This window comes from Drosophila subobscura, chromosome E (assembly GCF_008121235.1).
Source record: "Drosophila subobscura isolate 14011-0131.10 chromosome E, UCBerk_Dsub_1.0, whole genome shotgun sequence".
In the NCBI taxonomy this organism is placed as follows: domain Eukaryota; kingdom Metazoa; phylum Arthropoda; class Insecta; order Diptera; family Drosophilidae; genus Drosophila; species Drosophila subobscura.
Window position 1 is genome coordinate 18,790,045 of NC_048531.1, and position 15,764 is coordinate 18,805,808.

At 45.3% G+C, this 15,764-nt stretch overlaps 2 protein-coding genes across 2 annotated transcripts; one reads left to right on the forward strand and one right to left on the reverse strand.

Annotated features, from left to right (window-relative positions):
• Positions 1 to 6,823: 6,823 nt before the first annotated feature.
• On the forward strand, positions 6,824 to 7,337 carry LOC117890192 (gram-negative bacteria-binding protein 3). Its single transcript, XM_034794898.1, has one exon. The coding sequence runs from the start codon at positions 6,849 to 6,851 to the stop codon at positions 7,311 to 7,313; it is 465 nt and encodes a 154-aa protein (XP_034650789.1). The 5' UTR covers positions 6,824 to 6,848; the 3' UTR covers positions 7,314 to 7,337.
• A 5,769-nt stretch (positions 7,338 to 13,106) lies between these two features.
• Positions 13,107 to 13,547, reverse strand: LOC117890350 (keratin, type I cytoskeletal 10-like). Its single transcript, XM_034795143.1, has one exon. It carries the CDS (start codon positions 13,519 to 13,521, stop codon positions 13,108 to 13,110), a length of 414 nt encoding a protein of 137 aa, XP_034651034.1. The 5' UTR covers positions 13,522 to 13,547; the 3' UTR covers position 13,107.
• Between the last annotated feature and the right edge of the window lie 2,217 nt (positions 13,548 to 15,764).

A 15,764-nucleotide genomic window follows, 5' to 3' on the forward strand; every position in this document is an offset into this window, starting at 1 on the left:
TTTGGTTACTTTTTCTGCCTTTTCGTTGGCTTCTTTGGGCTGGCAGCTGTGGAACTTGACTCTTAAAACAGTTTTTGGTCTCATAAACATTGAAAAACATTTATCAGATTTTGCTATCCTTTCAGAGGATCTATCAGCATGTGTTCTCTCTGCTAAAGATACTTTTTAAGTCCAACTTTTGCACTCCCCCGAAAATGAACTATCCTTTGCCTTGTCAAGGGTATAAGTAGCTGCTTCATTGTTCTGACATTTTGTCTGGTGGGGCATGGGGCATGGGGCATGCTGGGATCTGGCTATGCCTTTGCATGTCGCGGACTTTTATTAACTTGCCCGCCGCGCCGCAGCTCGCCGTTCCGCTGTAGCTGCTGCCTGTTTGCTTTTTGGAGCCCTTTATTGAAAAACGGCCAGCGAACCAGACAGAGGAGCAGGAGAAGGAGTTGCAGAAGGAGTGGGAGCTGGAGCTGATGCTGGAGTCAATGGGTGTGGCTGTTGGGCGCTCATTAACTTGGCTCCTCTGTGGATGTTGCGCCCCTCATTTCCCTTGCTGAAAATTACAATTGAGCGTTGAAAATTCTCATTTTGAATGCAATCGAGCGACGCAGCGAGCGATATCAACAATTTGGACCAAAAAGCGTACAAAATAAAACACAAAATACAGAAAAAAAGAGAGGGGAGGAAAAGGAAAAGCGTATTCATTATAAGGCAAATAACAAATTGGCAGCAATATGCTGCAAATGCAGCGGAATGTGTGTGTGTGTGTGTGTGTGTGCGGCCTCCAATCAAGTGGCACCGCAATTACGCTAAACAAAATTACACACAGATACACACACTCATATACAGATATATTTATCGTAAATTGTGTAAAATAACCAAATGAAGAGCCCATTCGAGCAGCCGCAGCCACAGTCATAGATACAGATACAACAAACACACAGATGCAGATACAGATACTCACACAGATACAGCTACAGCTACAGACCCAACGTTTGAGTATCGCTTTTGCCACCGCAATAAACATTTTGACTGATTTTAGTTGGCATACAAAAAAAGAGAGCGCTCGAAATATGAAAATAAAAGCCAATTTGTTCGGATATTCAATAAAAGCCTGGGGAAAAAGTGGCATGCGGGGTGGGGGGAAAAGCCTATAATTCCATTGGACTATGATGCGTTTTTATGGTAACCGCCGCGATATTGTTGTCGATACGCCACTCGCATAGTAATACAATTTGTGGAAAATATGCGCCAATTTACACAGAGCATTTAATGAACCGCAGGATCGGGCAGGAGGATGCCCATTCGAATGGGTTACGAGTGGGCTTTCGGGGGGATTGCAGCAGCCCCTGCATCGCTGCATCCTGCATCCTGCATCTGTGGACATTGCCCAAATGAATGCTTAACAGGGAAACATTAGCAGGCGGCTCTGTCTCTCTCTCTCTCTCTCTCTCTGGTCTGGAAGTGGTAGTCAGTCCACTGTGGTACGTAGTCCACTCTTTTCCTGGTGCCACAAACAATGGGCCACACCACACACACACACACACACACACACACGGAGCAGAGGCGCTCTCGAATTCCTACGCTCTTTATGAGCGCCCCGAAGCATCCACCAAGTTCTTGCCACAAAGCGCACTTTCTCCCCCCTATCTATCTGCCCGCCCTGCGTTCTCGTGCATAAAGCAACGCGTTTCCAATTTCCGGCTATGCGCCCCGGGAACGCAGCCAAAAACAAAAAGGTTCGGCTGCTGGCAACGGTGCAAGAAACAGCAGCAGAACGCGAATGAGAACGAGAACCAGAACCAGAACCAGAACGTATGGTGGCCGGTCGGGCGCATTGTAGTGCCGATAGAGATGGGCGCCACTTGTGCTGCAAGAGAGTGAGAGAAACCATAAGGCAGAAGGGTATACAAGAGGCCCATGGAGAAGATCTAAGGATGCAGAAATAGGTAGAAATTGATCTTAAATCTGTGGTTCACCGATCTCTAAAGGTTTTCTTTGCAGAATATTCCCATGAAGTCATCAGAAGAATAAAGTTTTATGTTTTATGTTCCATTTCTAACAGGAATGATCGGCTAAAATCTTTCTAATCTATTTATATATCTATAGTCCATCTATCTATTTATCTATCTATCTATCTATCTATCTATCTATCTATTTATCTATCCATCTCTCGAACTATCTCCCATTTATCCCAAAGTGTTTGCTCCCCTTCAGCACAAGCCAACGCGTTCTCTATCTACCTTTGGGCCATTGCCATCGCTATGTCGTACTGCTCTGTCCGTTTAGCTACTTTGTTGGACAATGGCCGATAGACACACACACACACACACTAACACACACACATACACATAACTCACAATGCACACAAATACAGCCATTGGGCAGAAACGCATCAGGAGGAGCCAGCACAGCCACGTTATTAATGAGAGCTCAGAAATCATGAGGAATCAGGATGCGTATGCCTGCCCCTCCCAGTCTCTTGTCTCTTTTGGGGCACTGTTATGTGCGATTTCGGGGTGCGCAGGGTTGGGTGGCTGCTGCTGCGTAGTGGCACTTGTAGTGGGACTCTAATGAGCAGCCGCTTAAACAGAAAGGAACCACAATTCTGCGGGCTGATCCGCAGACTCCTTTACCAGCTCCAGCTGCTCCTGAGAACTGGAACTGGGTGGCAGGGAGGAGCTGTGGAGTGGCGGGGAGTGAAGTGGAGGGTGCACAGCAGAATGCTTGTAAAGTTGTCAAGTAATTAATTTGTTCAATGGCATGTTCGAGGTGTAAGCGAAACCATTTAAGGACTGACGAGTGGCAGCGTCGTTGTCATCGTTGTCGCTGCTTGAAAATTCAAAAGTGTAACTACAAAGTGGCAAAGTCCTTCAAGTGCCATCCTCCCAACTCCCCCGCACCACCCGCACCCCATGCAAGTTTCAGCCTTTCAGAAAGGAGTCGTCGTCGTCGTAGCAGGCGTTGGCAGTGCGTGGCAAGCGAAACGATTCCAAGAGAAACTTGTCATGTTCCATGCCTCCTGCCGCACCACCTCCTGGCGGAGGAGTTTGCATCCGGCCAGAGACACGCACCAGCGTGGTGTGAGTGTGAGAGGGGTGGGGCGAGGGGAGGTACTCCAGGAGTTCGCTTGAGTGGTTCCCCCCATGCCGCAGGAGGCACAGTCAGCCCGCTTCTGCCAACATTCCACATGCCAGCCAACATTCACTGGCCCCTGCTCGTGTGCGTGTGAAATCGGAAGTGAATGCCGACTGCCGACTGCCGACAACCGACTGCCTCTCCTGCCTCCCATCCTGCCTTGAACATCTTTCAGTCGCCATTCTCGCCTCCGTCTCTGAGGCTCTGTGGCTGGGGCGACAGGTGCTTCCGCATTTGAATGTCAACGGAAACCGCAACGCTACAACTTAGATAAACGTTTGCTCTTTAAATATGTGCGCTGCCAAAGAAGAAGCAACCAAGGACTAGCTCCGAGTGTGTTTGTGTGTGCTGCAAAGGATATCGCTACATGCGAAATGGTTGCGGTTCCAATATACGAACGAGACTCTCTCTCTCTCTCTCTGTGTGTGTAAGCCATGACAGGAGTACCTGTGCTTGGATAGATCTTGGCTTGGCTTGGCTTATTGCTTACTCTACTTCTTCCCCAGCCCATCCTGGAGGTCTGTGTGTGTGGGGGAGTGGCAGGATGGCAGGATGGGCTGCGGCAGTCTGTCTAGCGTGTTTGCATTTTCAGCGCCAAAGTAAAATTGATTATAGCGAAATGGAGATGGATAAGCAAAGACGCTGTCTGCAGGATATCCACACTCGCACTCACCACACCCCACACCCCACACCCAGTCCCAGCCACACCCCTGCTCACCTCCCAGGGCAGCAGGCTGTGCGTAATGATACTGCATCAAATAATTATGTTATTAATGGAAATGCCGAAAGAGAGAGCTTATAATTATAGAATTTACACCATTAAAATTCCATTTGTGTCGAGTACTCCGCAATATTGAATTTCTAGCTGCTCCAAAGTGTGCCTTAAAGCTGTCAAAACTCATCGAAATTTCATTGCGTAGAATTTATCTACAATTTTAATGCATTAATTTAACAATTTCAAGCACAATTGAAGGCATTTCCATGCAATATGCAAGCTTAAGTGCCTTGAAATTAAACTTTTGTTCTCATTTAAGGTGTGGCCCAATGGCTTCAGGCCACATTTCCGACTTAAAACACTTTCCCTTTGATTTTTCATTGCCCCCAAATAAACTCTTTCAATTTGTGCTTCTAGCACTTTACAATGTGAAGGCATTTTCTCTGGGGAAAAAACCGCAGCTAAATCGATTTAAAATTTACATTTTTTAAATGCCTTTTTATTGCATTATTTACCTGCATTTAACAGTTAGTACAAAAATACCCACAAAATCCATGGCCAAACGAATTACACAGAAAATCAAATTATTCAACAACAAAAAAAGATAGAAAAGAATGTTGCAACAAATTCAAGCCACTGATTGAATTATGCTGAATGGCCAAAAATAAGGCAGCGATTCGAGGCATCAGTGGCATGCGGCATTACTCTTATTGTCGCGATGCAACGCGCGTGTGGCATGCATCATTGGATAACAAGCGCCGGGTGGGGGGTGTGGAAAAAATACGATTTAATTGAAAATCAATTCCCATTCAATTTAGGCAAATTCCAAACAAATTAAACCAGGCCCAAAAAATACAAAACAGGAGCTCGGGCGGGCATGGCCACCTGGCTAATTCCCCATGCCAGCAGGCATACCCCCAGCCAATCCCCTAGCTAGACGCCCAGTCACAGCCCAGCCATATCCTGGCTCGCCTGCTAAAGCTGCCAAATAAATAAAATCAATTAACAATAATCGCAAGCAATTAAATTCGGCTGTGAGGCAGGCAGATACGAGTGGCACGTGCAAGTGTGTGTGGCACACATCACACGATAAAGAGAAATAAATGCCAAAGTTTCGGGCATACTGAGAGATGGAATACCCTTAAGGATCCATTGATTCCATGGCATAATCTTTGATTTTGAATATTTTTTTAGCCTTTTAATATTTTCCATCGTTCTGATTTGTTTTTTATCCCTCAAAGTGTATTCCTGCAAAAGGGTTCCAGGATAAATGCATTTTTTCTGCCGAATATCTTAAGGATTGCCAGGACTTATTTGACTTTCTCCGCTGAGGCTTACTGTAGAGGGTATTACGGTCAAAAACTCGTACAGCCACTTAATTAACCGAAAAGGGAAAGCCCAGCCAAAGTTCAGGCTCGAAAAGTGTACACTGACCAACACGTTTTTAAGTGCGAAACAATGTAATTTCATGGTAATCAGTAGACCGTACTCGCACACCCGTACACCCGTGCACCCTTGCACCCGTACACCCCACCCAAACCGCACCACGTTCTGCCCTCGTACTCGTGCGACATATCCCGAATGAATTTCCGGCTGTGTGCACATGCCACACATAGACCCCCCAGATAGAGGATGCTCTGGACGGGTGGGACACTTGGGTACACTTGGTACAGAAATGTCAGTTTGCAATTTTCTATGCCATTTAAAATAAATGAAAATGGGGAAAATGGGGAAAAGCTCTTCTTTTGAGCCTTGCTCTGTCGGATGGTTGTAGTTTTAGGTGCTCTTGGGAAAGTGCGCGCGTGTTAACGTAAATAAATTACACACAGATACACACACACAAACACACACATGAGCGATAGAGATAGAGAGAGAGAGAGCGAGTGGAAGCGAGAGGGAGATAGTACGCAATCAAGTGGTCAGCGGCATGCAGCTTATAAATCAGAGGCAGAGAAAACAGTGCCTCCAAAACAATTCGGCAATGGAATGGGCGAGCTGGCGGTTGGGGGGTTTGGCGTTGGCCGTTGAATAGATGAACCCGCATAGAGCTGGATAGATGGATGGATGGATGGATGAGTGAATGAATGACCAAATGACTGAATGAATAGATTGAGCGTGGAATCCCGAATAGATGGATGGCTCGTATAAATGTCCAGCTATTTAGTTTCGGTTTGCTGTGGTTTGACTTTGCTTGTGCCCAGACTCCTCTTCCCCTCTCGCTCTGGGAAAAAGTTGATATTGTGCTTTTGCCAGCTTTTAATGTTGTTTTGGGGGACAATTGTCGGGGCCCCACGGAGAGGTTTTGGCCTGACAAATGGCAGAGCAATTACGAATTAACTAGCAGCTGGTTAGTGGACAGTGGGAAGGGGGTGGCGACCTGATTCCCTGTGCGGTCAGTGGAGAATTAACGAGCAGAAATTGGTTAAAAAAGATTCGGGGCTGGATAGATCTGGATTTCGGGTATTTTCTGCTTACAACTTCTTGAAGTGAAGATCATTTAACAGTTATTTAAGTGTCTCGTTCCTCCTCGAGCCTCTGTCTGCCTCATGCGACGCATGCCACAGGGATGCCGAGTGCATATTTGTAGCTGAAAATGCTGTGGTCGTTGGCCCGGGACTGCCAGCAGAACGGAATGGAGCACAGCCGCATAGATTCTTGTGGAGAGAGACTCCATATTATCGCACAAAGGACCTCTCCACTAGCACAGGCCAACCGCAGTCGAGTGGAGTTACCAGGGGGAGACGAAGAAATATTGCAGTGCAAATATTTGTATCGCATACTTTGGGGCACACACGAAAGTATCTTCTCGTAAGTGTGTGTATCTCTCTGCTCTCTCTTTGTGTGTGTTTTGGTACGACGAGGGGAGGGGGGAATGCACCACCGACGGGTAATACACAGCTTTTACTCGATGGAAAACCCGAAACGAGAACGAGATAAGCTCGAGCTGGCTGTCTACGTACAAAAGCCGCATCTCAGTGCTCGCCGGAATCCAGTTATCAGCATCATGTCGATGGGAATGGAGATGCAGCTTCTACTCATCATCGTTGCCCTATGGCTGGGGGGCAGTGGGGCGTACAATGTGCCCAAGGCCACCGTCAAGGTCAATTCGCCCAATGGCTTCGAGGTATCCATACCGGACGAGCCGGGCATCTCCCTCTTCGCCTTCCACGGCAAGGTCAACGAGGAAATGGACGATCTGACGGATCAGACCTGGGCCGCCGACATTCTCAGCGCCCGCAACGGACGCTGGACTTACCGCAATCGCAACCACAAACTGCAGCCCGGTGATGTGCTCTACTACTGGACGACGGCGCGCTACCATGGCGTCGACTATCACAACTACAACCAGCGGCATGTGGTCGGAGCAGGAGGAGGGAACACGCAGCGCATCGATGCGCGGGGCAAAGCCGGAGGCCATCAGCCGATCGTAGTCAACGGCCAGCCAACGATCAATATTTATGTGGCATAAATTATGTAAAAATTAAAGCGTAAATAGATTTTATTTTACTTTTGGGATTTGATTTCAGTGATAGATGAAGCGCCTTCAGCTGCTGCTGGTGATGAGACACCTCTCTGAGAGAATTGATTTGCACTAAGCACGAGAATATATCAATATCCATCCCCTATGTCTGTATATGGATGGTGGATGTCACTGGCGCTCCTTTAACCCGTTGCATTGTTTTATTTTCAACCCGTTTTCATCCCAAAATGGCCATAAATCAACGAAGCACTTTGTCACAGATATGGAACGCAAGTATCCGGATCGTATAAATCATTTCGAAATCGCAACTCCCCTCTGCACTGCACTGCACCCTTCACTCAACCCGCTAGACCTGTGTGACCCGAAAGGAAAAAAGTGCCACCAAAACACAAACAGCGTGAAAGAAACTATTCGCAAAGATGCGTATCGTATCGCAGCGGTACTTCCTCCTATAAGCTGCACAAAGGGTTACTCTTGGCCCATCTAACTTTCCCTGGAGACCACAACACAAAGACCAGATACGAGTAAAAGTTTTGGAACAACATCACTGCTTGTTGGGAAGTTTTTCCTGTGGATTGAGGGGGAAGATTGGCAGCTTGGGTTCGGGGTGTAATCGACTTGAAATTGGATAGATTTAGAGCCCTGTGCAACCACGCATTTTTCAATGTATGATAAGAAAATATAAAAAAATAATAAATAAAATAGAATGTAAGCTCAAATGACTCGGAATATGCGGAGTAAGATGTTCAAATATTATGCAAAGTTTTGTGCAGACTCACCTTCCATTTAACACAAATCTCTCTTGCTTTTCAGTTCTTTTGGACAGCATTGTGCTGTTTTCCGCTCTTTCAACAGTTTTTGCGGGACATTTTATTGTTTATAGTTTTCATATGAACTTTCACTCACTTTTGCCGTATCCGCCTGGCACTCCTTGCCGTCATAATGACCATCCTGCACGCGCTTTCACATAGCGCTGAGTGAGATTACTAATTTCCGATCTTTCTTTACTGTTCAACTGTTTTTTACTTGTAACTCACTCTAGCACTTCACTCACTTTTCACTTTTGCCGTATCCGCCTGGCTCTCCTTGCCGTCATAATGACCATCGACACTAACACATTCACTTTACACTGAGTGAGATTTTTTTTCTGCTCTGTCTTTACTCTTGCGGGGCTTTCATCAGTTTTTACTTCCCACTCACTCTTACACTGCACTCACTTTTGCCGTAACCGCCTGGCTCTCCTTGCCGTCATAATGACCATCGACACTAACACATTCACTTTACACTGAGTGAGATTTTTTTTCCGCTCTGTCTTTACTCTTGCGGGGCTTTCATCAGTTTTTACTTCCCACTCACTCTTACACTGCACTCACTTTTGCCGTAACCGCCTGGCACCCCTTGCCATCATAATGACCATCGACACTAACACATTCACTTTACACTGAGTGAGATTTTTTTCCGCTCTGTCTTTACTCTTGCGGGGCTTTCGTCTGTTTTTGCTTCTCACTCACTCTTTCACTGCACTCACTTTTCACTTTTGCCGTAACCGCCTGGCACCCCTTGCCGTCATAATGACCATCGACACTAGCACTTGCACTTTTCACTGAGTGAGATTTTTTTCCGCTCTGTCTTTACTCTTGCGGGGCTTTCGTCTGTTTTCACTTCTCACTCACTCTTACACTGCACTCACTTTTGCCGTAACCGCCTGGCTCTCCTTGCCATCATAATGACCATCGACACTAACACTTGCACTTTTCACTGAGTGAGATTTTTTTTCGCTCTGTCTTTACTCTTGCGGGGCTTTCGTCTGTTTTCACTTCTCACTCACTCTTACACTGCACTCACTTTTGCCGTAACCGCCTGGCACCCCTTGCCGTCATAATGACCATCGACACTAACACTTGCACTTTACACTGAGTGAGATTTTTTTCCGCTCTGTCTTTACTCTTGCGGGGCTTTCATCTGTTTTTACTTCTCACTCACTCTTACACTGCACTCACTTTTGCCGTAACCGCCTGGCACCCCTTGCCGTCATATTGACCATCGACACTAACACATTCACTTTACACTGAGTGAGATTTTTTGTCACTCACTTTAGCACTTCACTCACTTTTCACTTTTGCCGTAACCGCCTGGCACCCCTTGCCGTCATAATGACCATCGACACTAACACTGAGTGAGATTCACAGAAAAAAAAAGCACGAAACTCAAGGTGAGTTACAGCCAATGCGCCGTTATTTTACTTTAATTTCCACTCAATTGTGGCTTTTCATTTCCGAGATTTTTCACAACTTTTCTATTAAAACACTTGTTGCACTATCACACGGGTTTTTTTATACTTTTCCGAACATTTTGCAATACTTTTTTGGCCTTTTTACCCAGCGAAAAAAGGCATGCGTCTGCGCTGGTAGTTTAAATTTGACTTAGCGCTCTCTTCCCACTCAAAGTAATATGGAGGTGAACGAACTGCAATCGGTGAGAGCATTTGAGAGCGGCTTTGTGTTTCTGTGTGTGTTGTAGGTTTTGCGAATGTTCTAGAAGGGCAGAGGAAGATGACAAAAAAAAGTGTGGATGAGATCATCAGCACAGATAAGACACTTCAGTTGAACATTTTTGGCTACCTTCTGCATGTAGTAGTGCAATGACCAGAAGCGGGGTCGAAAAATTAAGAGCGCCTTGTTGAGACCATCTAAGAGGAGCGGCACCCCATTGCCATCTCTTTTTGCATGCGCTCTCGCAGAAAGAAGGCAAACGCAAAAAGCAACCCCAAAAAAAAACTAGCTGAAAAGAACATCACGCCACGGCACCGTTATGTTACTTCGTCTTCTTTCTACTCTTATCCCAATAACTGTATATGAGCGCGGGAGGGGGCGATAAAACTGCGACGCCATTTCCAATTGTCGGTAATATTTTCACATAAAAAACTAATTATAAACTTTATTTTTAATTGCTGTGGTTTTCTTTGACACTCCCCGCGCATGGTCTTGTATTTTCCAGCCTTGTACGCCACTTTTTCGAGATTTAACAACATTTTTCAACATTTTTTCGCCATATATTCTTTTGAAACACTTGCTACACTTCTCACACGGCTTTTTATATAATTTTCCGAACATTTTCCTATAGTTTTACGCAATTTTACCTCCGCGACCCGAAAAACATGCGTCTGCGCCAGTAACTTTAATTTCACTAAGCGCTCTCTTCGCACCAGATGTCATTTGTGAGAGGTTCTGAGAGCGCTTTGACCACTGCAATGGCTGCGTATATGTATGTATGATTTTGCTGTGGCTTATGTTCAATGAGGGCTGAGGGAGACGGATGGACAGTGGATCCACCCTTCACACCTGTGGCAGTACACTGAAGCGTGGGCGAAAAGTTAAGAGCGCGCCATTGCTGAGAGGTCTAAGAGCGTCTTTGCATTTGCAATGGCAGTTTGATGAGACCATCTAAGAGGAGCGTGGCACCAATTGCCATCTCGTTTTGCATGCACTCTTGCAGAAAGAAGGCACAAAAAAGACTAGCTGAAAAGAACATCACGCCATGGCACCGTTATTTTACTTCGTCCTCTTTCTACTCTAATCCCAATAACTGTGTATGAGCGCGGGAGGAGGCGATAAAACTGCGACGCCATTTCCAATTGTCGGTAATATTTTCACATAAAAAACTAATTATAAACATTATTTTTAATTGCTGTGGTTTGCTTTGACACTCCCCGCGCATGGTCATGTATTTTCCAGCCTTGTGCGCCACTTTTTCGAGATTTAACAACATTTTTCCACATTTTTTCGCCATATATTCTCTCGAAACACTTGCTACACTTCTCACACGGCTTTTTATATAATTTTCCGAACATTTTCCTATAGTTTTACGCAATTTTACCTCCGCGACCCGAAAAACATGCGTCTGCGCCAGTAACTTTAATTTCACTAAGCGCTCTCTTCGCACCAGATGTCATTTGTGAGAGGTTCTGAGAGCGCTTTGACCACTGCAATGGCTGCGTATATGTATGTATGATTTTGCTGTGGCTTATGTTCAATGAGGGCTGAGGGAGACGGATGGACAGTGGATCCACCCTTCACACCTGTGGCAGTACACTGAAGCGTGGGCGAAAAGTAAAGAGAGCGCCATTGCTGAGAGGTCTAAGAGCGTCTTTGCATTTGCAATGGCAGTTTGTTGTTGTTGTTGGTTTGGACTCTGGGTGCCTGCCATTGTGTGGGAATAAAAGGAAGAGAATAATTAAGATCCATTCATGAAGAAGCATTTCCAAGCAAACCTTTTAAGCGATTTTCTCCCTGTCTCTTTCTTCTCACTTCCGTGTGGGCATGGTCCTTTGAAGGAGAAAAGCGAAACGTAACTAAGCTGAGCGGTGTTTTAAGAGCAGATTTCTTTGCAGCTCTACAGCTTGTGACATTGCAATGACCTGAAGTGGGGCCGAAAAGTTAAGAGCGCATTATTGCCAAGATGATTTAAGAGCGGGTATGCGTTTGATTGTGGTTGTTGTTGCTTTGCAAAACACAGAGAACGGGAATTACAACTGCCATTATGATTTATGAGACATGTACAAAATTAAACAAAATAAACATTATTTAGCTATTTATGGTGGTGCTCCTGTTGCGGCCTGTTTTTTGTTACATCTCTGCCATCGCTTTGCGCTTGACCTATGCCGCTGACCGCTTTCAGCGTCCGAAAGTCGAGATAAAACAAAAACTCTGGAGGAATATTACATAATTTTATGCTTTTAAATTTCACCTGAGAGAGCTTGCCATTTGTTAGTAAGTACTAATTTACTGGAATTTAAGACTTATTTATGGCAAACAAAAAAGTGGCTCCAAAGTTGCACTTTTTCAGGGAGTACATAAGTACATATGTATGTACATATGTATGTATGCATGAGTATACATATGCATCATATATGTACATACATATGTATGTATTGCATCTGTTAAATCTGTGGAATGGAGAGAGCGAACGCAACTGACGCTGTCAGCAGCATTTGCGAGGCTGCCGCTGCCGCTGTCTCTCTAATTTTCTCATTTCGTTTCGCAGCAGAATTCTAGCTAACGGCAAGTTTGTGGCAGTTCTCTGTTGTGGCACTTGCCCCATGCCACACCCACACCCACACGCATACATGCTCACACACATTGGCCACCATTTTTCACGTGGCAGGCGCAAAACTGACTTGCGACGACAACTTTATGAGGCACTGAGAAAACTGTTGCAAAAAAAATGCACATCCACATGCCCCACCCCACACACCATATAAATATATTTTTATGTGCAGCTTAAACTTTTGCTGCTTGTTGCCATAAAGAAATATTTAAATTTTCCACTTTTACGGGCATGCCAAACCCAATAACACTTTGGAATCCAATTTTTGATGGCCATTTGTACATTTCTAAGCCATGGTGGGGGGCAGGGAAAAACTACGGAAAAGAGAATTAGTAAATAAAGTTTATACGCCATTAATGCCAGAAATAAATGGAGCCAATAAACCGGCACACTTTTACGAGGTGCACTGGAACTTAATTGATATAATAAAAGGAGTTGCACGGCAATCCATGGGGATATATTGAGGAAGTTGCCACAAAGTGTTTGGGAAATATGATGGATTAAATGGAAGTACATTTATTTGACATTTAATTTTATTACAGATCAGTTTTGAGCAATTTGCTTTTAATCTTTTACAGATTAAAGTTAAAAACTACAAAAAAGTAGTAAGAATAAGATTACAATCTTTGCTCTTAATAGTCAAAGTAATTTATGTTTTTCTCATACATTTTGTCGTTTAATTAAGATAATAATGATCTCTATATGGTCCTCCTGTATTCAGGCCGTTGTACAAGCCACCGCCACCCGCTGAACCGCCAAAGGGGCTCTCCGTATGGCCAAACGGACCGCCTGCTGCTCCATGTGTTCCACTGATGAGTCCCGAGTTTTGGCTCTTGCCAATAAAAGGTCCGCCCGAGTGGCTGCCACTTATCAGCCCACCACTCTCCTGTGGGTTTTGGAAGGGTCCGCCACTCGCGCCACCCGAAATGAGACCAGCATCGAGATTGTTTGTATGAAATGGACCGCCTGTTTTGGTGCCACTGATCAAACTGTTTGCGGATTGGTAGCCATCTCTATAATATGTGGGGTTGGCCAGAGTCGAGGCCACAGCCAGCAGCAGCAGCAGCACAACAGCGAAAATCGATCCCATCTTGAGCTCTAAAAATACGCGACTGATGAGACAGAAAAAGCCAAAACAAAATAAATCAAAACAAGTCATCGATGAGATGAACTGAACCCCTTATCAGAAATACTTGAACAAGAAGCTCCGGCGAAGCTTTTTCGATCGGGCTCCGCTGTGCTTGAGCTTTAAGCTTGACAAAGTGAACTTTTGAGGGGAAAGCCAAGCAAAGCCTCCCGCCCATAAATTGCCATCAAAATAACCAAAAAGTGAGTGTAACTTTTGCCATGAATATAAATACGTGTCCGGGACACGTTCCGGATGAGGGCAACTATCCGAAGCACCCCATGGACGGGCCAGCAGCAGCAGCCTCTCTCACTCTCTAATGTCTAAAATATGAAGCCCGAACGCGTTTTTGAAAGGGAACGAATATCTACCCAGCGAGTTGCAAATTAATTATAAAAGATTCCGCTGCCAGAAAGTTAAATATTTTTGCCCCAACTTCTCTCTGCAGCTTCAAAGTGTGAGGGGCGGAAAATAAGTTGCCAGCAACTTGACGCACATTTGTCACACGCCACCCGTGGCAAAAGGGGTACCCGTCTACAGGTGTCTGGCCACACACCCTGCCACACCCCCGCTGCTGCTGCCTCACGCCCTCTTGTGCGCTCTTGGCTGCCGCTGATATATGGCTCTTTGAAATTAGTCCAAGTGCAGAATGTCTGAGCGGTGTAAAAAATGGCAAGAAATTGCGAGAAATTGAGAATAATTGTAGAACTTTGTCAGGCTGTTGTCGATGTTTGTGTTGGTGTTGCGGCAGGGTGGGTTGAGGGGTCGAGGGTGTGGCCTTACGCTTCGAACTCTGAAGTTAATCGAAAATCACTTCATCTAAAGGTTTGATAGAGTTTGCGCATAAAGAAGTTCTGCAAAAGGAAAGAATGCGGATTTCTGTTTAGGATTGTGGTCGTTCTTGATAGAAAACCACCAAAGCTCAATCGAGAGAGTACCGCAGGACCACCATATCTTTTGATAACCCACAGATTATGCTCATTTTATGCATAAGGCAATTAAAGTAGCTTTAATTTCCGCCAATTTCGCAAGATTGATTGAAGATATTAACCGTGTTTCTATCCAATTATCCGCAGGAAGTGATAAGTACATAAATTTGTGTATAGCTCAAAATGCATTTAATGCAATCCAAAATGTTTGCGCCTCATGTTCCTATGTTAAATGCTCCATATTTACACTGAGAACAATTTATGATATTTCATAAACATTTCTTGCATATGTTGCAAGGGGTTTTCCTGAGAGTTTTCTTATTTTATTGATACACACTCCTCTTGGTAGCAATGTCCACGCTTTTCCTTGCTGTGTAGCACCATTGAGTGGGTGGGGTTTCGGGTGCTGAGTACTCAATTAGCATTAATGAATCCTCTAGCAGGATAATGTCTGTGCAGTGCAGAGCGTAAGTGGTGGAGTGGTGGAGGGGGTGAAGCGCAGTGGAGTGGAGTGGCGAGTGTACACTGTGCAGCTCGCCTGGATAATTGAATTAATGGCGCACTGGCGCTGCTGCTGCCTCAAGTTGTTGTTTGCTTATTAGGCTAATTGTCTTTATTAAGGCCACCTGCCTTTGCCTTTGCCTTTGCTTTGATTTGCCGTTGCTCTGGCCTCCTTTGTGGCGCTCGGTCCGAGAGAGAGTCGATGGCAGGCGCTCTTAGATTCGAGTTTCTTGCCATTCTCTCAATTGATCAAATGCACTTTCCATGTTCTCCACCAGCGACAGGCAACAATGGCTCACGTCGCAAGTCATCTGCAGTGGCAGTACCGGCAACCGGCATCGTCGTCTGCATTCCAAAATCACACAAAACATTTTCCAAATGCGAAAGTGCAGTCAAAGTCGTGCACTATGCAGTGCCCCCGCTGTAACCAGCCAACAGAAGCGCACCCCACCTCCCGCACAAAGCCATTCAGCTACCTACTCCATCATTCCTATTCAGCGCTGCCTCCGCTGATCATCCATTTAACAGACCTGGCTATACACTTACTAAGAGTATGACGACCGAGCGCAGAGGTTTGCAGTGCAGTGAGGGAGGAGTCCGACTGTTTTCTCTGTTTGTTTCCATTGAAACTGCATTCTTAATCTTTGTTTTTACGGCAGAAACTTATCACCCAAGGGTATTGCTTAAAGTAATAAGACCTTCCACATAAGCGATCGCTTTGTGAGAGTATTCAATAAGGTCATTCTTTTGCTTTCGTTTTTCGGCTCCTCTCTCCCT

What these genes read in the sequence shown, in the direction of transcription:
- LOC117890192 (XM_034794898.1), top strand. Translation starts at nt 6,849, where the DNA reads ATGTCGATGGGAATGGAGATGCAGCTTCTACTCATCATCGTTGCCCTA.
- LOC117890350 (XM_034795143.1), bottom strand. Translation starts at nt 13,521, where the DNA reads ATGGGATCGATTTTCGCTGTTGTGCTGCTGCTGCTGCTGGCTGTGGCC.